General features: G+C 47.8%; 1 protein-coding gene across 1 annotated transcript in view; it reads left to right on the top strand.

Annotated features, from left to right (window-relative positions):
• The window catches only part of PDCD2 (programmed cell death 2), a 388,001-nt gene that overhangs the window by 46,870 nt on the left and 318,403 nt on the right, over positions 1-22,728 (top strand). The window contains exon 2 of the mRNA XM_069606928.1: positions 15,524-15,766. Within this exon, the coding sequence (XP_069463029.1) occupies positions 15,524-15,766 (243 nt within the window). The remainder of the gene's footprint in view (positions 1-15,523; positions 15,767-22,728) is intronic.

Here is a 22,728-nt window from a genome sequence, read left to right as displayed (position 1 = left end):
TTCTCCAAGCTACGAGTTGGGGGGAAATCTCTCTCCGCAGCAGGGGCCTCCCTCTGGAACAGCCTTCCTGCCTCCCTGAAACTTGAGGAGAACATCTCTGGTTCCGGAAGCACCTCAACACCTTCCTCTGTGCTTCTGCTTTCTCTCCCCCTCTCCCCTGCTAAATCACTGAAACTGTACTGAATCAGCAACTGGGCCACTCAACAATCTCGGTCCTTGGCCCAGCCACTCTCCCCTGCACTGCCTTCCTGGCAACCACTGCACTGCGGGACTGTCTCTGTATCCCTACAGCCCCCCTTCCCAGCACTTGTCTGCACTTATCTTGCACTTGCCACCAGCTGGCCCTTATTATTTATCTTGTTCATTACTAACCCTGTACTGCACTTTCCCCTCTCCCTTTCCCCCTTGCACTTTTCCCGTCCCCCCTACCCATGCACTTGCGCGATCTGAATGACACCTGGCCTAGTAGGATCGTTGTCTGTCTCCCCTTGTTCCCCCCTCCCTGCCTTGTCGCGCCTTGAAACACTTGTGTATAGGCGCGTTACAAATGCCATATCATATCATATCATATGGAATTACTTGTCCCCCCCCCCCCCGATTCCCAAAGTCATGATGTGAGGGGACAGTGGGCTTCACTGGGAAGACCTGCAGTGTTGGAGACTGGATGCGAGGGCAGAGAGGCCAGTGAGTACATTGGGATTGCCGCTGTTGTTGTGTAGGACCACACCACAGACAGGGTGCACTGAGTAAAGAGGTATGGTTTCACCCTTTTGTGAACATTACTTTTCACCCTGCGGGCTGAGCAGCCTTCGGATAGCTCAACGGTTTACTGACGCTGCACTGAATCCATTTCCAACCTTTGTTTTTGGAATAGTCCAGGACTGCGCCCACAGATTTTGGTGGATATACCGAGTCAGTGCAGGTGGGTGACTCGCTCAATGCATAGTGTATCTATAGTCCCTGCATGTTAGGACACACTGATTCTGGACGGAACTGGCTCACGGACTGCCCTGAATTGTTGTTTGCGGGGTAGAGAGCAGAAGCTGACCATTTGTACTGATGGGTTCATTGGGGTGGTAACCAGAAGTTGATTCACTTGTCTGAAGCGTTGGACAGCGCGGCCCCCCAAGACAGAAAGCAGAGCTGCTCAGTGAGCTGTGTCCTAGGGGGTATAAGAGTGGCTGCCAGGATCGTGGGGCAAATTACCCCCGGGGGAGGGCTTGGTGGAGCAGTTGGAGGAAAGTTGGAATCTGCAGAAGAGCCAGACCGATAAATGGGGCACATGCTGTCTGGGCTGGTGGACCGGTGCTGCAGCCGATCCCCCAGACATTAGGGGGGGCTGTAACAGCGGAGACTTGAGTTATGACGGACTGTCCAAGCCCGGTAAAACAGGGAAGCAGCAGTTAAAGCTTCAATTCAAGATGCCATTGTAGGTTAAAAACCATAAACCGATGGACGACTCTCCAGGCGTGAGCACTTGGGCCACATCCATTGGTGCAAATGGAGCACGGATATCAAAGCCATGTTCAATCAATTTAAAGGCCTGTATACAATCATGGACAGGAAGATGGACACTTTGACGTGTAAAGTTGATCATATACAGGTCCGTCTAAATAAACATGGGGAATGGTTGGATGAGGTCGAGGGGCGAGTCCCCATGGTCGAAGATGAATCTTCATCCACATCACGGGAGCTTGTTCAAGTGAAGAGGGCTCTGAAGGAATTGGCGGATAAACAAGAGGATCTTGAATCTCGATCCAGAAGGAATAATCTATGGATAGTGATGGTGGGGGGGGGTGGGCCATGGAACCCTTAGTTGAATCGATCCTGCGTGAGGCACTGGGAGGCAGTGTCTTCTTGGCAGTGTTTATTGTGGTGCAAGCACTCTGGATTCTCAGTGGGAGAAAAATGATCCCAGGAGCGCTGGCTGGACCCATCGTAGCCAGGCTGTTGAAATATTGTGACAGGAATTTGCCATTCGGAAAGGCAAGAGAGAAGGGGGCTTTGACATATAAACGGGACCCATTCGACTTTTTTTCCAATAAGGTTCATGTATCCAAGGAGTCCTACACTAAAGTCAAAAAAAGGCTCAGGGAGAGGGGCATGCGATACGCCATGCTCTTCCCTTGCTAAACTCTGAGTGGAACATAAGGGCAGAGTACTGTTTTTCCAATACCCCGGAGGAGGCCAACACTTTTCTTGAATCTTTGCCCAGGGTCCCCAGGTGCAGGTGCAACACTGAACGGGGGGAGGTGTGGAGGGCGACTCCCCATGAAGTATTATGTACTGAAGGCAGATCCCACGTATTATGGTGTTTTCAGTTGAGAGAGGCGGGAAGGGAGCTTTTATTGTTGGAGGGGCGTAGGGGGTGGCTGCGCTGCTTTGAAGCGGAAGCTTATGCCAATTAGAGTTTTTTTGGGGGGTGGAAGTAACTGGCATGTTGGGGTTGATGGAAGGCTTTGTTTGGGGGAGTTGTTTTTGGAGGGGAACAGTGGTTCGGGGGATCACCCTGACTTGGTACTCTAGTTTCTCTTTCTGTATTTTACAGTGGTTCTGAAGATGTCTTGTTAAAGGCCAGCTGGTAGAGGCAGGTATACCTCACAGTGGGTGGAACGAAGAGGGAGGTGGCAGCATCATGTGGATTGTAAATGGTTGTTTTACATTGGTATGGCTAGGCGACTGAACTGCGTGACTTGAAACATTAGAATTTTAAGTTGTCCATCCAAGGCCCGCAGAGTGCTACTTTACGTGAAACGCCATCATATAAATGTAGCTTTTCTAACAGAAACGCACCTGACCTCACTGGGGGAGTCCCGCTTTGGGCAGGGATTGGGATGTCACCGCTATTTCTCCTATTACTCATCTTATTCTAGAGAAGTTTGTATATTGATGTATGGCTCAGTTGGGGTTTGCCTGACAAATGTGGTTAAAGTTCGGGAGGGATGGGCACTGCTGGTTAAGGGGGTCGTGCTTGGTGCCCTCACCTTCATTAACTATTACGGTCCTAATCAAGATTCAGTGGACACGTTGCAATGCATAACTGAGCAGCTCAGTGAGGGTTCCTCTGGTGTGATAGTGTGGGCTGGGGATTTCAATGTGCTAATGGAGCCAGACCTAGATAGAAGTGGGGGAGTTAGGAGGCCCCCCTCAAAGTCAACATGCAAGCGGCAGTAGTTAAGCTGAGCATGGGATTTCAATTACATTTGGAGAACTAGGCATGAGTATGAGCAGGGTTATATGTTCATCTCCACAGTTAGCCAGTCAGCGTCTAGGCTGGGTTACTTTTTGATATCTGACAAGATCTCGGGCTGGGTGGAAGAGATTTAATATATTGGCGCGTACAATGTCAGAGCATGCACTGGTGGTGATGGTGCTTGAGGTGCCTGGACGGCTGGGAGGGAGACAACCCTGGAGATTTAAGAGTGAGGGCCTGTCTACTGAGGTGTTTAGAATGGGGATTACACAAGTTATAGAAAATATTTTTGCCGAGAATGTGGGCTTGGTCCCCTTGTGTGCAACACTGTGGGAAACCTTTAAATGTGTGGTAAGCGGGAGTGTATTTTTCGAGGGAATCTGAGATACTGAAGTTGATTTGGGGTGAGCTGGCAGATAGTGAAAGGCGGATTCAGCACTTCTCAGTGGAGGCTGTCTTTCGGCACGACCCTATTAAGCAGAAACTAGTTAAAGATGAATTTGAGATATTTAGGGAGGCGACTGAGGGGGAAGTGATGTTTCTGTTAAAGGTGGCTGTTGGGGAATATGAGGATGGGCAACGCCCGGGTAGGCTGCTCGCAAGGCCAGCCAAGATGCACATTATATCTATTAAGGTTTGGCAGGGGACCCTGATGTATGCCGATAGGAATATTCTGGGAGTGTTATACTCCCCTTTATACTTCGCAGAATGGTGCTTCGCAGTCCGGAGTCAGTGGGTTCTTAGATCAGGTGGCGCTTTATATGTGTACAGATGAGGGGAGGAATTGGTTAGGGCAACCCGTCATGGAGCAAGAAGCCCAGACGATTTAGGCACTCTCATCCGGGAAGGGCCCGGGACCTGGTGGCTTTACAGCTGAGTTTTATAAGCACTTTGTGTCTCCGTTGGCTCCACACCTATTAGAGGTATATCAACAAGCGTTGTATGAGAGACATCTGCCGTACTCCTGTGGGACGTGGTGGCTACTCTACTGCTAAATCCCGGGAAGGCATTGGATGAATGCTCCTCCTGCCGCCCTACATCACTTGTTAATTTAGACAACAAGATCTTGGCCAAGCTGCTGGCCCAGCTGCTGGCCAAACGGTTGGGTCCTCTGATGTACAGATGTGCTCAATCGGATCAATATAGTTTTATCCCAGGGTGCTCTACCTCTGGTTTGCGACGCATGTTCGGGTGGATGACTGCTGTGCTTCCTGGTGATTCTATTGTGGCAGCACTATTGGATGCAGAGAAAGCATTAGACTCAGTGGAGTGGTTTTTTCTTTTTACGGTTTTGAGTAGAATGGGAATGGGGTTGGAGGATAGGTTTGCATTCGTATATGCCTTGTCCTCATACTAAAATTGGGTGAATGGGCAGCTCACAGCGGTCATTCTATTGAGGAGATGTACGCAACGGGTGTGTCCTCTCTCACCCCTGTTGTTCGCCCTAGAGATGGTGTCCTTGGCTGAACTGCTTAGAGATGTGCACGCACACAGAGGGATACAGTTCTACGACCATAGAGTGGTGGTGTCCCTATATGCGGATGAGATGGTTATCTATGTCAGTAACCCGCAGGATAATCTAAGGGCGATCATGATGGATGTTTTTTGGCAAGTTATATGGGATTGAAGGTTAAATGGAACCAAATCAGTGCTTTTCCCACTTACAGACTACTGGACAGTTTACTGATGGATTTGTGTTTCAGTGGCATGCGGTTTACACTCAGTATTTGGCGATTAATGTGGCTCCCTCATTGGAGATTCTTTACCAACGCAATTATGATAGGGTATTAGGACAAACCAGAGTGGTGGTGGGGAGGTGGATTTGGCTTCCCCTCAATCTCTATGGGAGAATCTTGTTTGTAAAAATGCTTCTTTTGCCCAGTTTTTTGTACGTGTTTCTCATTGTGCCACAAGCAGTACCGAAGTCTTATTTCCGAGAGGTACAAGCAGTTCTTTCTCGGTTCATTTTGGCAGGTAAACAATTGCGTATGTTGAGGAAGAAATTGGTGACTCCGCTGCGGCTGGGGAAAGGGGGGGTCAGGGGCAGGAGAGGGAGGTGATTGGCGATGCCCGATTTGGAGGCATATTATGATGATCGGGTGGTTTTTTGATATCCTGGTTTGGCGCTGTGGCAGATAGACGATATGTAGAGATGGAGAGGGCCCTCAGCCACGTTCTTACTTAGGACGATCATACTTTCAGCCCCTGGTAGGTCTAGATCGGAGGATATGGTGGAACTGACCTGCAGAACTTTGGTTCATTGTGAGAAACCTGAGGGTGTCATCACATCTACTCCCCTTGAATCCTCTGCTCAGGTGGCCAGGGAAAGGCCATCGCCTTTGTGTCCTGACTCTGGGGGTGGAAAAGTGAGGGAGGATCACCTGGGTTCCGGGTCCTTGGTAATTGAGATAATCAGGCGAGACACAGTATTTCCCCGTCCCTTCCAAGAAGAACCCTCTATCCCTTGGGCAGTAATGGGTATTGTCCTACATGTTCTAGTGACCAGGAAAAGGGTATGAGATACCATCAAACCAAACGTACCAGAAAGAGAGGGAAACAGGTTTAATTTAAGATGGGCGAGACATGGTATCCCTTTTCCCTTGTGACAACCAACCCTTGGCCAACCGTGATGGGTTATTGTGAGTCAGTTTCCCTTATTCCTTCACACATGACAATTGACAGTACTGGGACAAAGAAGCAACTAAGAGCAATGAATACTATTCTATTTTACTACTCTGGTACTGGGACAAGGCAGATGCCTGCTGAGAGGTGTAAGGGTCAGGCATCTTCCCATTCACTCTCCTTGGATCTTCCTCTCAGGTGGCCAGGGAAAGGCTATCACTCTTGGATCCTGTTGCTGGAGGTGGATATGCGAGGGAGGATCACTTGGGTGGAGGGACCTCTGGGAGTGGGAAGAGGATGTCTGCTGGTGAGACATGGTATCCCCCTTTCCCTTTTGAGAATGAGTCCTACCCTCCCCCTGGCTCGGTAGGATATTGTCAGTCTTTTTCGCTTCCATGTATACCAACTGTCCTACAATCCTATGCCTTTAAGTCTGAACAGGGAAGAGGCAACTAGGAGTAATGTACACTTCTAGTCTTTTCACTTCTTTTGTATTGAGACGAGGGAGAGGACTATGGAGGATCAGGCATGTCCCGTTAATTGGTACAATTGTGGTCAGGCAAAGGACTTGCACCTGCAACCCATTGAAAGGCCACAGGTGCTTAAAAGGAGGGACCTGCAGAGAGGAAGGGGTAACCTGCCTGGTGTAAAAGACGCCGCTGCAGGGCGAGGAGCAGGCTGGAGAGGTGCCGGCAGAGAGGACTCTGTGTGTTGCCAAGTGGTTAGAAAGGCGCCGTGATCAAAGCGGCCCATCGGAGGGTCCGAGCCCCTGCAGGCCCCTGTCGGCATGTTCCCAGCTGGAACTGGGCAACACAGAAGATGCTAATCCACTGCAGGCTGCTGCAGCGAGGTTCACAAGTGGCGAGCGCTGCTCGCTGGAGCGCCGGATGTGTATCCAGGAAGCAAGTCGAAGCCGAGAAAGCTATGGAGATGCCCGAAGGAGCAGCCCAGCACTGGTGAGTGTGAGAGAGGGAACACTCATACCGGGGTGCTCCAGGCGTGGGAATTGGACATTTGCAATTACTGATAAAACTAACTTCTAAGAGTGGGGTTTGGAAACGGATTTGAAGATTATTGAATACAGAACAAAAGAGCAGATATGGAAATCATGTGAAAATATAGCACAAGTGGAAAGCGATGATGTACAGTTGTGAACGTAATGAGAACCCTGTCAGAAGCATTTATGAACAAAGTGAAAATCCATAATGTGTACTTGTGAATTAAGTGGAAAGCAAGTGTGAAATACAAGTTGATGATCTCGAATGAACATTGTGAAAGCAAAGTGGTAGAAAAATCACAGCAGAGTGATTTTGAATACAAGTTGCGGGAAAAGCCAAAAGACTGCCATTGTGAAAACTACAGCGAATGTAGATTACTGACACAGGTCAAGGGAGAAAACCTGTTTTGGCCAAGTAAAACCAAGAGCATCACAAAGTGCCAAGTGTTATCAGTTGGGTGACCTTTAATGGGTGGACCGTGTGGTCTGACAGCTGTGCCTAGACTGAGTAGACCCTACTTGGGAAAGAACCAAGGAAAGCCAAGATACAAAGGCTGTGTTGCATAATAAATGCTGAAGTGAAAGAAAACATCCATTTGACCTATTAAAGAGTGTGTAGAGGATTACAAAGTCAAACTGGAATCATTCTTAAGTCAAGAGACTTATAGCGATTCTGTTGGAGGTGCTGCCCTCTTGGGGAAGGGAACTCCCAGATACCTTTTGCAACTATTTTGACCTTGGTGAAGCTGAAACGGGCCAGAGCTGCAAGAAGCACCAATCTTTATTTTGAACACTATTTCTTTTAGTGCTGACCCCCCTACACAATGTATCTATAGTTGTGAGGGTCGGTATAGGTTTTGGACACACAGACTTTTGAGTTGAACTTAATGACACAGACTGTCCTTAGTTTATTTAGGTAAGGAGATCCCATCTTAGCTTAGGGCAAGTTAGACATTACACCATCCTGACAATTAAGGACATTTAAATTATTTTTAAAGAAAAAGTGAATCTGTTTTCTGTGTCTTGTATCATGATGTCTTCACATCCTCTACCCGAGCCAGTCAAAATCTTGAAAATACTGTATAGTGGTAAAGGAGGTAAAAAAAACAATGGGCCTCATTACGAGTCCGGCGGTAACCGAGCTGGAAAAACTGTCAGGTTACCGCCAGACTCGTATTACCATTCAGCCTCTGTGATTCCTGGAATTACCGGGGCATTACGACCCCGGTGACCCGTGAATTCCAGAGGCGGGATTCTATAAGTCCCCATTCCCATGGAGTCCTATAGGACTCTATGGGGATGGAGACCATGGAAACACTGCTTCCGTCTTTGACAGAGCCGGTGTTTCCATGTCCGCCTGCAGGCGGGTGGTGTTAAACCCGCCAGATCAGACCTGGCAGGAGTGACACCTCCTCAGCCGGTCCGGAAAGAACGGTGGCAGCGGTTTTACCACCACCGTTTTTTCCGGACCGGCAGGGTCCTAATGAGGCCCAATGTGTTACATTTTTTGATCAAGTTTTTTTTTCCATTTACTTCTAGGGGAGAAAATTACCCCGTAAACCTGGTCCATTATTGGAACACATTTTATCAGGAATTTTTGTAAGGCACAGTGAGATTAAATGACTAGCCCAGGATCACACACTTTGCTTAATTGGATAAACCAGGAAAGAAAATGGGGTTTAGAACTGTATTCAAAGTGAAAGAAAATGCAGACCTAAGTCTGCTTCTCCCCTCTAGCATGCATAACTATGCCCAATTGGGATTCCAAATCTTTCCATCACCCCCCCCCCCTCCCCCCCACTGCTTTTCCCTCTGAGCACTATGAGTTCTCCCTGCATCACTGGTTTAAAAGTATCCCAAATCCCTTCCTGGGTGACGTCTTGATTGTCATTGACAGCAAAATACACATCTATCTTGACCCCTAAAGCCTCTGCAATCGTTCTATCCTTCAGCAGCTCCCCATGTAATGTCCAGCTCCATAATCCCCTCTGCGCCCCTTGGTCCCTTATCGTTACAAGTAGTGGGACATGGTGCAATAGTAAATTTTACCCCAGCTACACCTCCCCAACATCCCCCATTAGTTTGGCCGTCACCCAAATGTAGTCTATTCTGGACAATGAATTATAGACATGTGAGAAAGGTGTGAATCCCCTTTCCCCGGCACGTTGGACATTCGAAGGGTCAAGTTAACAAAGCTGTCCGCCATGTCAAGGTCGCATCGCCTCCCGGCTTGCTCCCGAGTTCCTATCCGTGTGAGGGTTCCATGCCAGGTTAAAGTCCCCATTGAAAATGACTTCCCCCTCCGTAAAGTGCTCTAGTTTCACAGCTACATCTCACAGGAATCCATCCTGTCCCACATTGGGCGCATACACCGTTGCTAGGGTGACCTGCCTATGTTCCATCTGCACTCGTAAGAATAAGTATCTGCCCTCCTAATCGGCCTGTATTTGTACTATCTGGGCCTTAAGCGAATCCTTGAATCCAATCCACACCCCCACCATTTTCCCCTGGGCATTAGTTTGATAGATCCGTGAGAACTGCCTCAACTGATCTTTTTATTTTTTTGTAAGGCGCTTATACATCAATTAAATTGTTTCAAAGCACCCAGTTTATCTTAGTTTTATCCACTTTCTTAACATGTCTGAAGCATTATAACATCCACCTTACCCCTTTTTAATTTGTGCTTCGACCTTCTTGCGTTTTACTTGGGAATTCGGCCCCCTCACAATTCCTCTCTATGCATGTTGCACCCACAATATCTCCAACTCGCTGTGTTCTTTGTACTGCTTCCTGTTCTCCCCCCTCCCCACCATTGCAACCCCCCAACTGTACCTCCACCCGATTTTTATTTTATTTTTTCCCCCCTTTCCAACTACTGCCGCTTCCACAACTTCCCCTCCTCCCAGCCTGCTCCCAACAGTCCCTCCCAGGTCCAGGCCAGAGAGCCTACAATGCCCTCAAGGACCAATCCTGAGGCTCTGGTCTCAATAATCACCTGGGGCCCACCCCTTTGGAGGTTGTCTATACCCCCTGATAGATTCAATGGCCTCATCGTGACCAGCCCGCTTCCCTCCAAGGCCCATTTCTCGTATCAACTGGACGCCCTGCTCCACCCACCATTTCCCCACCCTCCTATCTGCCCTATTATCACTCCCCTCCAACCCGTTCCATTCTTCATGTCCTCCCCCTTCTCGTCCCAGCTTGTAGTCCGGCAGCCCATCCCTACCCTCTCAGCCTGCTCCCTCCGTTGCTCGCTCCTGTGCTTCTTTCAATCATGCCCCTCTTACCCCCGACCTCCCTAACCCCCTGGACCATTCCCACTGTCTGTCACTGCATCGAGTCACCATCTTCCACATTCATTATGCAATATTGTGTCCCATCCAAAGTAAAGAGTAAGTCAAAGGGAAAGGTCCATTTGTATGGGATATGCTTTGCGTTGAGTGCTCGTGTCACCGACCCCATGGCCCTTCTCTTTTGCAGGGTTGTCAGCGCCTGGTCTTGAAACAGTTGGACCTGCGAGCCGTTCACTGTAACATTCACTTGGCCTCTCGCCACTCCCAAAACACTCTTTCTGTCTGTAAAGAGGTCAGGGCCACCAGGACATCCCTTGGCCTCGCTCCCGGCCCGACGACCTGGACCCAACACCGTGTATCCGGTCAATCCCGACTGCTTCCGGCAGCGTATCCAACAACAAATCCCCAAAGCAATGTTGAATCATTCCTCTCAGCTCCATGTCTTGGGCTCTCTCACTGAGTCCCTTCACACGAATGTTAGACCAACGTGATCAGTTCTCCAAGTCCTATACCAGTAGCTCCAGATTATGGGACACCCTGGCCACCTGTTTAAGCAGCTCTTAATTCTGCTTTACCTCTTCCGACACTTCCGCTAGGACTTGTTCTGTGACATCCACCCTACCTCCCAAGCTCTTCACTTCCCCTTTCACCTCCTTCAGGGAACTTCTCAGCTCTTCTTTCATTGACGCCAATTGGTCTTGAAAGTTGGTCATCATTCTCCCCTCCAAGTCTGTCTGAGGCCATCCTTTAGGTCATCCTTGCTTAGGGCCATGTTGTCTCTCTCCTGATCCTTTCCGCAGCTCTCGCCACTTTGCCCTTCGTTGGCTGCCCGTGCCTCCTCACTTCTCTGCCTCCAACAGCGCTCTAGCTGCCACTCCTGGAACCTGCATAGGGTCTTTTGTCAGGCCGGTGTACCTTTCCCATTTGTTTCTGGCATCTGTAAATCACCCTCACACTGCATACAACCAGCCTCTGCCTCCAACACCAGCCCCATCTTCTTAGATTTCCACCCCCTCCTCTGTCTGTTTTGGGAGTCCAACCCCACTTGATGTCTTGCTCCACTACATTCACACTCTGTCTACAGGGTGTACCAGGACAGAGGCCAGTGCTTGCCGCAGGCCCCACCTCACTGGGTCTTTGCCCCACTGCTCTCCTATGGCCAGTGTCTGTCTGCTTTCCAGTGCTGATCGCCACCTGGCCTGGGGTGTGCACTGCCCCTCGGCTCCGGCAGAATTATCCTGGCTATGTGGCTGAGTTCTGTTGTGCTCTGAAGGTGGGGATTGTCCACGGGCCGGGTCCGTACTTTAGGCCTCGATCCGGGGCCCGCGTTCTTCCAAGCTTGGGGAGCAGCTGCGCTCAATGTCCTCCAGCATCAGCATCTGGGTAATCGCACAACACCCTTGGCCCCAGTCCGATCCCTATCTCTGCCACTTGTTGCTGCTGTGGGGCCGGGACTGGGATCCGGCTCATTCTCGCCACCTCCAAGGGCCTCTCCGGGTCCACCACTCCTCCCTGCTATTCTCTCCTTTCTTCCACCACGGGACCTGTGATGCTGCCTCACTCACCTCACGGTTCTTCGATAGCCCTTCCTTCTCCCTCCTGTGGCTGCCCGCGGTGCGGGCTGCCATCAAAGCCCGCTGCGGCACACTGTGCCGGTTGCCCCCCTGGTGTTCGGCCATCCCTGAGAGGCCTCCCGCGTGCTCTGGCCGTCTCCAGGAGGTCTCTTCTGCGTGCAATGGGCTGCCTGCTCCACTGCACCTCTGACCCCCCGCCCAGGTCCCTGGCCTCTGCTGTTCATGGCCTGCTGTCTCATGGCCCGGGAAGGAGTCCAGGAGCACACATCCTCACTTGTCGGCAACCATTTTAGACTTTCTTTTTTTAAATATTTATTTATTGGGAAAATACACAATAAAAAAGGCACTCCATATCAAAACGATACTGTCCCCATATTTTCTCCCCAAATATCCCACCCCTCCACCTCCGACAATTGTGGCTAGTAAAAGCCTAATTAAAAAAACATTTGGGATTTGCTCTCAACCCTACGGGATCTAAGTCTTTTGACCCTGGTGGCCCGAATAACTTGAGAAATGTGTCTCATCCTATCTATGGAAAACGTGAGCCCTTCTAATCCTAGGCAGAATTTGGCTAGAACATGTCACTAAATACACCTAAATCCACAAAAAATAGTCCACCATTGAACCTGCAGTTGCTAAGAAACAAAGTTAGTTGGCAAGTCCCTGCGCCCATTCAATTTGCATTAGCCATTTCAACAAGTAAGCACCTTATTGTTGTTTCCCCAACTATGGTCTTTGTCTATGTTTTGAACATTAGTAGCAAATAGATTTTTATTGATGGAATGAGATGATAAAATTATTGGTTATGGGTGCACCGGATGGAGTTAAGTTGCTCAGGGAATTCTATACCCAGCACCTCGGTGTGCAAAATTCACCCACAGTTTAGGTGGTACTGACTGCAGGAGGAACTAAATGTCCTGGAGCCCTCTCTGCCAGAAATGATCGGTTGGGCCCTAGTGGATTGCCATCTTGTGCTGCACCTCCTTGGAGCTCTATGTCCAAGGTCTTCTACAGTTTACCAGGGTGCAAAGAATTCAGGTTGCAAGATTCTAGCCAGCCATAAAGAAGTTGCTCACCAGCTCCATCCTAAACCTAAACACAGCACACCATTTCCTAAGCTCCAGCAGTCCCTTATCACCAGCCAAAGGCTAGTGGCAACTGCAAACATTGCACCCTGCAGTTTACCATAGTTTGTCATAGTATTCCATACGCCACACTTTTTGTTAATCCCGGCTGCCCCCATCCCTATGTCGTGTGGCACCTTTTCACAAATCAAGTGTCCAGTATTCCACCCTGCCACAGCTGGCTAAAACTTTGAGCACTCTTCATCACAATTTCTCCATTCTGCACTCCAACAGGGTGGTCTTTCTAACCTATGTCTTGTCTGTGAACACTCAGACCAAACCCTTAAGCCCCATGTTACTGCTTCACTGAGGAGCCTCCTGTGTGGTCCATGCAATACCAGCTCTGCAGTTAAATCCCAGCATATCATACATTATCAAAACAAGGTGGACCAACGGTGGCTCACATAACGTGGGTTACATAGTATTCCACCCCTTCTTTAGCATAATTTGCACCCATCAGCTTTCTCATTCTGCATGGTGATAGATTCACACATAGGAGAGGTAGCAGTGGTTACATTTTAGACTATTTGAAGGTCACCATCATGCTATGCTCTAGAGTGGCAGCTAAATGGGATTGCCTACTGCACCATGTATTTTCTGCCCTAAAACACCATTTTTGGATGTTGTGATATAGATCCCCACGGCATTGTGTTTCAAATCAGTTCCTTTCTAATAGTAGTTGCACAATCAGCCATGCAATGATCCTCCTTCATTGTTTTTAGGGGATCGCAGTTGAAGGCTTGATTCAAAGCAAGATTCCCTCGCCGTAGATCTGCTTCAAACACTGGTAACTTGGCTATTTCTTCAATGATTTGTTTACAGGCATCCAGGGCCACACACCGATTGTAATCTCTCTGCATAAGGAAGTCATTGTTTGTAATGTATGATATGACTGCCACCTCTTAGACTGTACTATCCCCAGCCATGTGCTTCATGCTGAAAGACCAAAACCCAGCTGTCGAGCTGGTCTAGAGAAAACCTATTGAAGTTGATGAGCCAATTCTTCAACCCTCTATCACGAAGGTCATTTTGATCATCTTTACCCTTTAGCCAACATCTGGTGATGACATTTTATTTTTCTTCACACTGTCTTCTTAGAGTTCCAGAATCTGGTCAGATACCGTCAGGAGGGGTTTGGTTGGGGGTATTAAAATTGAAGCTGGTGAACTGCTGAAACTAGATGGTGAAAGCACAAGAATCCCTTGGACAATTAAAAGTATAACTGCCTTCTTGATGCTATACAGAAAGCTAAAAGCAACTATTGGACTACTAATATTAGATGCAAGCTCATATTGGATGCAAGCTCAATCATTCGAAAACACTTTGTTTGCCTCTCTTCCTGCTTAAGAGACTGCTTTCCAAGTGTAAAACTGACCACCACTTTGTCAAATGATTTAAATGTCCTTCTGAAAGATGAAACTATGAGATAATCAGAGTATGGTTGACAAACTCTTATGTCAAATCATCACCCTTCACATTTTAAGCCACTTTTTTCAGTTCAACTAGCTGACGCCTTAGAAGTTGCACATGCACATAACTCTTAGGCCTATTGAAAACTACAACCTCCTGGGCTGACCCTGTATCTCCTTGTAGATCATCCTGTTGCCTTCACCCCACTGCTTTCTGGAAATTTCTTTTTTTTTGGCTTTGTTCACACTCCCACACCCCAACACAGCCCCATACAGTTAAAAGGAAAAAAAATAAAAAATAACAATTGTAGTGCCCTTACCGGTGAATTCTTCTCTAAACCCTTACATCATGTCTAACTTTGGACCTATCGCAAATTTTCCTATCTTTGCCACGGTCATGGAGGAAATCGTGACCACTCAACTGACATCGCAGACCATGAACAGAGGCTGTACCTTTTATCATTTTGGTATGACGGCCTCACAACATTATTTGAGGGTTATGAAGTCCATCTGTGTTATTAGATTTCTCTGCTGTCTTCAACATTGTGGACCATGATTTGCTGCTTCAAAGACTCAATGCTCGCCGGCTTGTTTGAATAACCAGTCTCTCAGCATCACAACCATTCGGACGATTTTCTTCCTCTTGGAGGGATTGATGGCAGAGTGACAGATGTATCAAAATGAGGAGCTCAATTGCAGGAATCTTTCTATCTCTCGCCATATTCAATATTTAGATGTTCCGCTATTTCATGTGCTGAAGACAGCCCTTGAATTGATGCAGTCCTACTCTGAAGACTCCCCAATTCACTTCAGCGTGACAGCAGTATATGATCAACTTTTCCCTCTTGGGGCTATTTACAGAGTATTCTTTCTTGAATGTGGGCCTCCAACTTAATAGCTTTAAAATCGAGGTTATTTTGCTGAACACTACGGGCACTGTTACCTACAATATATTATCATCCACTCACTTTTACATGAAAATTTGCATTGAAGTGTCAGTCGCAAACCTAGCCTTTAGTATTGGCAGAGTTTCTTCATGTGCCAAAATGCATACATTAATGTGTTTTTTTTTTTTTGTACAAAAAATGATCCTACCCAGTTCAGAGGTCCCAAGTGTTTTTCTTAAGTCAAGTAGATAAAGTAGTTAATCAACCTGTAGCTCAGGCAGGATGTGAAAGATTTTGAGGTTTTTAGTTGTAGAAGCTTTAATTGAACACATGATGTACGTTTGTTTGAGATGGTCTCCACCTTAGCTGGAGAACTTGGTTATTTGGTATACTGCTGATGATTTCGTTTTATTCCTTGTTGCAGTTTTCAGAAATCAGCTACCACGGAAGAATGACACTTACTCTTACAGTCCACCACCAGACACAGCACCTCCAAAGGGGTCTTTCAGCATTCTGAAACTGAAATCTGGTGCCCATCTGTGCAGAGTTTGTGGCTGTATCGCGCCAAAGGCATGCTCTAAATGCCACTTTGCTCACTACTGTTGTAAACCTCATCAGATTGTGGACTGGAAATTGGGACATAAAAAGGTATGCAGTGTACAGCTGGGTAAGTTATTTTTTTATTTATTTTTAACCATAATTGCATGACCAATAGCAAGCCAAAATTAAAGCCTCAACCATTTCATGCATCCCCCATCCAATCTGGATTGCAACATTTTTGGTCCGGTCCCCTTCCCTTGTTTCAATAAACTGTTTCCCAATGCTGCAAGGAAAACGTGTGATGCAATGTTATACAGAATATCTAAGCATGAGTAAAATGAATGTGCTCTAAAATGTTTATTCCTTGTGCTTAAACTGTACCTGGTGGTGGTGGGGCAATCTAAGATCCTTTTGCGTTTCCCTTTGCTCCCATATATCCTCCTATTGTGGGTGCCGAAATACTGCCTCTAACTTGCCAGCAGACGTTGGTGTGCAACGAGTAAGGGGCTCATTTTAAGCTGAAGCACAGCATCTACTGGTTAAATGAAGCATTTTGGTGAGTGGGAGCTTTTATAATATTGAGGCTACAGCTTGGCTACTCTGCTCTACCGATTGCTGTTGTTGCTGGTTGATTTGCGGTGCTCAACGCTGGATATTTGAACAACAATGAGCTGCACTTTTTGAAGTACAGCAAAACCTGTACACTGCCATGGTGGGTGCTGAGCTGTGCATGCTCATGTAGGTTATGGCATGCTCACGTAGGCTAACAGAACTTGGACCTGTCTGCCCAATGGACCCTAACTGTCACCCTTAGTTTAGCGGAGTATTGGAATCGCTGCTCTAGGAAGCCAGCATCCACTGCAATGAGAAATGCTGAAGGAGGAGCTGATTGACATGTGGAGAACCCAAACTGGTCTACATGTCATGGTTTCTGAAACCTTTGGTTTCACAGGCCTGCTTCTCCATACCATCAGACTAAATGGAACCTTGATTCGGGCCTGTACCTGCCATTGTATTTGTTTTAGGAGCTAACCAGGAGGAGTGGTGTGTATTCCCGATAGGGTTTTTAAGCCAAAATGTTGACAAGATGCCAGGAAATGTTAATAGTTTTTTTCCCAGATAACCTTTTGATGGGCTTGTTAATATTTGTTTTTATTTTAATGTGATATAGTGTATAAATAAACTTTACACATGAAATATACATGTTGACTACTTAAATACAACATAATAATAATGACTCAACTTCTCTGTACAAAAAGTATAAAACCTAATAATTAACATCATTAATTTATATTCACTGAAATATAATAACATGATACAAATAAATAGATTTTCGTATAGCCATACATCTGTTACTTTACAAGTGTCCATAATTGAGAGCAATGTTTCTCAGATTTTGTCTACCACTAATAAGACTGCACATAAACAACCATACGAGAAAGAATCATAGTCCTTCCTGTTGTCAGTAACCATTAGGTTCCTGAGGGACAGCACACAAGTAAGCGTTGGTATCCCAGGGGCAAAAAAAATCCAAACAAAAAAAATTGATTCAGATGGAAATTGCCAGTAGACTCTCAATTAACAACCAAACATTATACATTGCGATCAGGTGCCTCATGTTCAAAGCATTAATGCTGCTCCACCAGAAGGTTAATTCTGCTATATAGTCGGCATTATGAATATATCTACCATATTGGGTCTGATATGTCGTGACTAATTTAGGGCAGTTTGTCAATGCATGTTTCCCTGATTCTGCTGTTGACTTGTTCTTACATAGTCGGCGGAAACGTTCAACATGAGGTATCTGATTTATTACCCCTGTGCAAGCCAAGACCGGCAGATAGTTCATCCTAAGTAGCAGGATAAAACGCCTCAGTCTAACTGCTGGGCACAGATTGAGGTAAAACTGAGGTTTTTTGTATGAATATAACATATACTTAATACATTGATAGTTCTTGTGATTCTCCAGATGTGCATAGTTTCCTATCCAATCCCAAAGATCCACTTTTTTAGAGAGAGCAATTCTGGACCTTTTGAGTAAACCCCTCAGTTTGAATATTCCAGCCAATTTCTTTCAGGTATGTCAACCTTGTTTTTTAGGAGAAAATTCCCAGACTGTTTGGCAGATTCAACCCTCGGGGTGTCAACAAGTGGATTGCCTGATTTACTCAACATCAACAGATCTAGTTCAGTCCTTTTCTCAAGTACCTGATATTTTAATGAAATCCGTCCTATTTCAAGCCTAATGATGGCCATCGGTATGCAGGTTGGGAGGCCTAAGATCTTTCTCCAATATTTGCCTTCCACAACCTGCAACCAATTCAGGTCCATATTTTGTAGGGCTTCAAGGCCATAGGTCATCATCGGGACTAGGACCTGTTGGTATAACAAACATGCAGACCTTATGGTGAAGCCGCCATGAGTAATAGTGAAGCGGTATACAAGAGAAGGAGAAGTAATTTGAATGCCCTGATATTTCTATTCAGTTTACACTGGAGATAGTCCCCCTGCGTTTCAATATCAATTCCCAAATATCTATAATTCGGGGTGTATAGAATCTCCAGCTTCTGTACCTTTGAGCTGGTACGTGCTACCTTTTTATTTGTGAATAGCATCAGTTGTGTTTTCTGTAGATTTATTGTCAGTCCATTGGTGTTAGCATAAAGCCATAAGGCTTCTGCAGATCTCTGCAGACCGCTAAGTGTGTGATCTAATATCACTAAGATGTCTTTGTACGCAAGGACTGAACAGTGCTTATCACCAGTTTTCGGTGGACAGTTATGTACCATACCGATAGCCGCAGGTAGATCGTATGTAAACAAATTATAATGGGTCGGCGCCGTCACACACCCCTGTCTTGACTCCTCTGTTTTGTACAATTTGGGCAGTCGTATTGCCTTGCAAATCCAATTTAAGGGAAACTGTGTTGTTCTGATGAAAGAGCCTCAGGTAGTATAACAGGCCTTTGGGTCAACCAAGCAATTTTAATTTAGACCACAGGATGTTTCTGCGAACCAAATCAAAGGCTGCTTTAAAATCTACGTATAATGCATACAGCGGCAGACTCACCTTTTTCCTGGCAGCTGTACGCAAGGTGTCGAGAATAATCGGGTTATGCATCGTTGAGTAACCCTTCCGAAAACCACTTTGGAAACAGTTAAATATATGCTCCTTCTCTGCCCATTCTTGTAATTTATCTAAGATTAGACCCGCAAAGAGTTTACCGGTGCAATCGAGCATTGACGGCAATCTATAGTTGCTCGGATCGTTCTTGTCACCTTGCTTTTGTACTGGGATAAGAGTGGCAGTTTGCCATGAGAGGGGTATTCTCCCTTTGAGCATAATTGTGCCAAAGAGAATCTTTAATACTACCGTCCAATAACTGGGTTACATTTCAATATGTTGGCCAGGCCATTAGGGCCGGGTACCCTGGAAGATTTTAACTTGTTTATCTTCTCTACTAGTGCAGCCTCCGTTACCGTAAATGGGGGGGCCCAGGCGGAATACTGTTATCAGCCTCCTTATCGTTACCATTGATCGGGATGTTACGCTCTCTCTGGAAACTTTCCCATCTATGTGCTCCTATGGGATTCAGGATTGAGTTAGTTCTATTTCCTCTCACTTCTCATAGAAGAGCCCAGATGTTACGAGTATTCTTTGTACACAATATCCTTTTTTTTTTTTAAACTTTTTTATTGGTTTAACAACAAAGGAAAAATACATTCCCAACTCCCCCTGCTTCCCCCCCTCCCCTTGAAGGCAATTGCTTATGTCCGTGGTCCATTATCGCCATGGGCCACTCGCCAAAGTTGTTAAGTTCATAACAGAGAAACCGTCGTCTCGGCCACCCCCCCTCTCCCCTGGGAGTGGCCTCTCCTTGTCCGTGAACACATGTGTTGGTACCTTGGAGTTGTGTCTATATTATCCATTATTTGCTCCGGCCCCGGCCAGGCCGCCTCCTCCCCACTCACTGAGTTTCCTCTGGTCTGTATTCTGCCCCCGGGCATAGGGCATAGGCGGGCCAGCCTGTCCTCCTTCCGAGTCATCAGAGTCACTCCTGTTGTTTTCCACCCCATCTCCGAACAAGTCCCGCACCAGGGTGTTCCACGCCAGTATTCTGGCTCCGCTATTGCCTTCTCCCCTCTGTGTGGCTCTCGTCCAGACGGTCGTTTCCGCTATCGCCCATTTTTGTAGATCTGCCCACCAGCCCTCTGCCGAGGGTCCTTCACTCGTGTTCCATGCCATTGCTATGCGGCGCTTCGCCAGTATTGTCATCAGGTCTTTCATTTTTGCCACGTGTGCCATCTGCCTGTCCCCCCTCGGGAACAGGCCCAGTATATAAGACCTAGGTGACCAGGCCTGCATATGGATTCCTGCCGTCCTCGCCTTATTCTTCACCATATTCCAGAACTCTGTTATTTTGGGGCACGACCAGAACATGTGCACCATGTCTGCTTGTTCTTCCCGGCAGCGTGGGCAGCTGGGAGTTTGTCCTTTTCTTATCTTCATCATTCTTTTGGGAGTTAGGTATGCTCAATGGACTATGTAGATTTGCAGCTGCCTGAACCTGGCATTCCTAGAAACTTTTTTAGTGTATTGGAGGGTTCTATTCCATTCTCCTTCTTGGAAGGGCTGCTGGAGCTCCTCTTCCCACTTTGCCCGCACGTTCAGTATCTTCCTATTAGTGGTACCCAGTAGTTGCTCGTAGAGCCTGGACACGGTGTGTCCTCCTTCAGAAATGTCATACCAGGTATCCAGCGCCCCCCCAGTATCCTCTGCCTCTGCCTCTGGCATGGTTCCCCACCTCTTCTTCATTGCTTGTACAAAGCTGTTATACAGGATGAACTGGCCCTTGTGGACCTCTTGCTCCTCCACCAAGGACTGGAATCCGACCCACTGTCCTTCTTGCCACAGGTCCCCTATTTGGGCTACCCCCTTGTCCTCCCATTGTGCCCTGTACGTGGCCAGGCTTGTTATGCGGGTATCTACCAGACCCGCCAAGGGGATCTGTCTTGAGCAGGGGTCCTGCATGCCTTGCGTCTTCCAGGCTCTTTCCCATAGCGTTCGGCCCAGCTGGGCCATGTTAGGAAGAGCCCTAGCCTGGGCAGCTGGCATCCAGAGGAGTTCCCTCAGGTAATATTGCCTGAGTGCTGGTCGGAGGAGAATTGCGTCAATGGAGATGTCCTCTCCCAGCCATCTCACCACAAATTGGAGTTGTGCCGCTAGGTGGTAATACAAAAAGTCCGGGAGTTTGATGCCCCCCCACTCGTGGCTCCTCTGTAATGTAGTCAGTGCTACCCTGTTTCTCCCCCCTCCCCACAGAAAGTTCCTCACCAGGTTGTGCAGGCGTTTAAAGAAAGCTCCCGGGATGTTGTAAGGGATATTGGTAAAGTAATATAGGAGCCGGGGCAGGACCGTCATCTTCAATAAGGCCGCTCGGCCTATCATCCCCAGCGGTAGGGTCTTCCAGAACTGCATAGCGTGCTCAATTTTGTTCAGGGCCGCCTGTGTGTTGGCTATGTGTGTGTCCGCGGTATTGTGGTGAATGTCCACCCCCAGGTATCTAAAGGTGGTCGGGGTCCATGTGAGGCCCAGGTGCGGCAGTTGATCTGGTGGCACTTTTCGCAGGCCCGCCAGGGGGAACTGTGAGGATTTCTCCCTGTTAATAGTGATTCCCGATAGTCTACCGAATGCCCCTAGTGCCTCGAGTAAATCTCCTAGGTGGGTGCGTGGGTTCTGGACGTAGAGCAGTATGTCATCTGCGTAGATCGATATCTGGTGTGTCACCCCGTCGATCGCTATGCCCGTATCCATATAATCCGTTCTTAGGAAGACCGCGAATGGCTCCAAAGCTAGAATATATAACATTGGTGACAGCGGGCACCCTTGTTTCGTACCTCGCCCTATGCTCCATTCCCCGGAGACAAGCCTACCCGTCTTGACCCTTGCTCTCGGGTCTTTGTAGAGCAACTTTATCCATCGGAGGAACCCCTGCCCTATCCCAAAGTGGGTGAGTGCTCCCAAAAGCCAGTCCCAGCTCACCGAATCAAATGCTTTTATCGCATCTAGTGAAGCTACTGCGCACTCCCCCTCTACTTGATTAGTCCTATCAATGACGTAATGGAGTCTCCGGAGATTCCATGTCGTGTTTCGTTCAGGTACATACCCTGTCTGGTCAGTGTGGATCAGGGTGGGTAGCACTCTCTTGAGCCGGTTAGCTAATGCCGCTGTCAGGATTTTGGAGTCCTGGTTTATCAGGGAAATTGGTCTATAGGACCCACAGTCGAGGGGTGGTTTCCCTGGTTTAAGTATCGGCACTATAATGGATTCCGACATGCTATTCGGGAGCCTCCCCGTCTCATATGCCTCCTCTAATGTTTCCAGCAATCTAGGGGCTAAACTGTCTCTGTACTTCTTATAGAATTCCCCCGGTAGCCCATCCGGCCCCGGGGTCTTCCCTGTCGGCAGTTGGGTGATTACTTCCGCCAGTTCCTCCACTGTGAGGGGGGCATCCAGCATTTGGGCCTGCTCCTCAGTGAGTTGCGGGAGCCTGATTTCCGCGAAGGCGTCCTCCAGGTCCCCCTCCTCCCCCTCTTGGACTTTTGTGTACAGCTTCTCGTAAAATTGCGAGAACACCGCGTTCATACCTTCCTGGGACCTTACCACCTCCCCTTGACTATTCTGGATTGCGTTAATTGGTTCCCGCTTGGTCTCCTGTTTGGTTAGCCAGGCCAGGAGCCTGCCGGGCTTATCCCCCTCTGCGTGCAGCCTCTGTATGTACTTCCCATAATCCAGGCGCCCTAGTCTTTCCCAAGTCACCATGCACTGTTGCCGCAGGGTGGTGAGGTCATCCTGCTCTCCTCCGATCTCCCCCGCCCGTTTCTCGGCCCTCGCAATCTGCCTTTCTAACGCGTCCAGTTGGGTTAGGGTTTCCCTCCTGAGTCCTCCTGTCTTCCCCATTGCCGCACCTCTGACCACCACCTTGAGGGCCTCCCAAATCGTCACTGTGCTGTCCACACTACCCGAGTTATGCTCAAAGTAGTCTTCTATCGTGCTTTGGATATGTTCTGGAATTCCCCGTCCAGCAGT

Source organism: Ambystoma mexicanum, chromosome 4p (genome assembly GCF_040938575.1).
Source record: "Ambystoma mexicanum isolate Mex_15411 chromosome 4p, UKY_AmexF1_1, whole genome shotgun sequence".
Taxonomy (NCBI): domain Eukaryota; kingdom Metazoa; phylum Chordata; class Amphibia; order Caudata; family Ambystomatidae; genus Ambystoma; species Ambystoma mexicanum.
The sequence above is the reverse complement of the archived record's forward strand: the minus strand, read 5'-3'. Positions and strand labels throughout refer to the sequence as shown.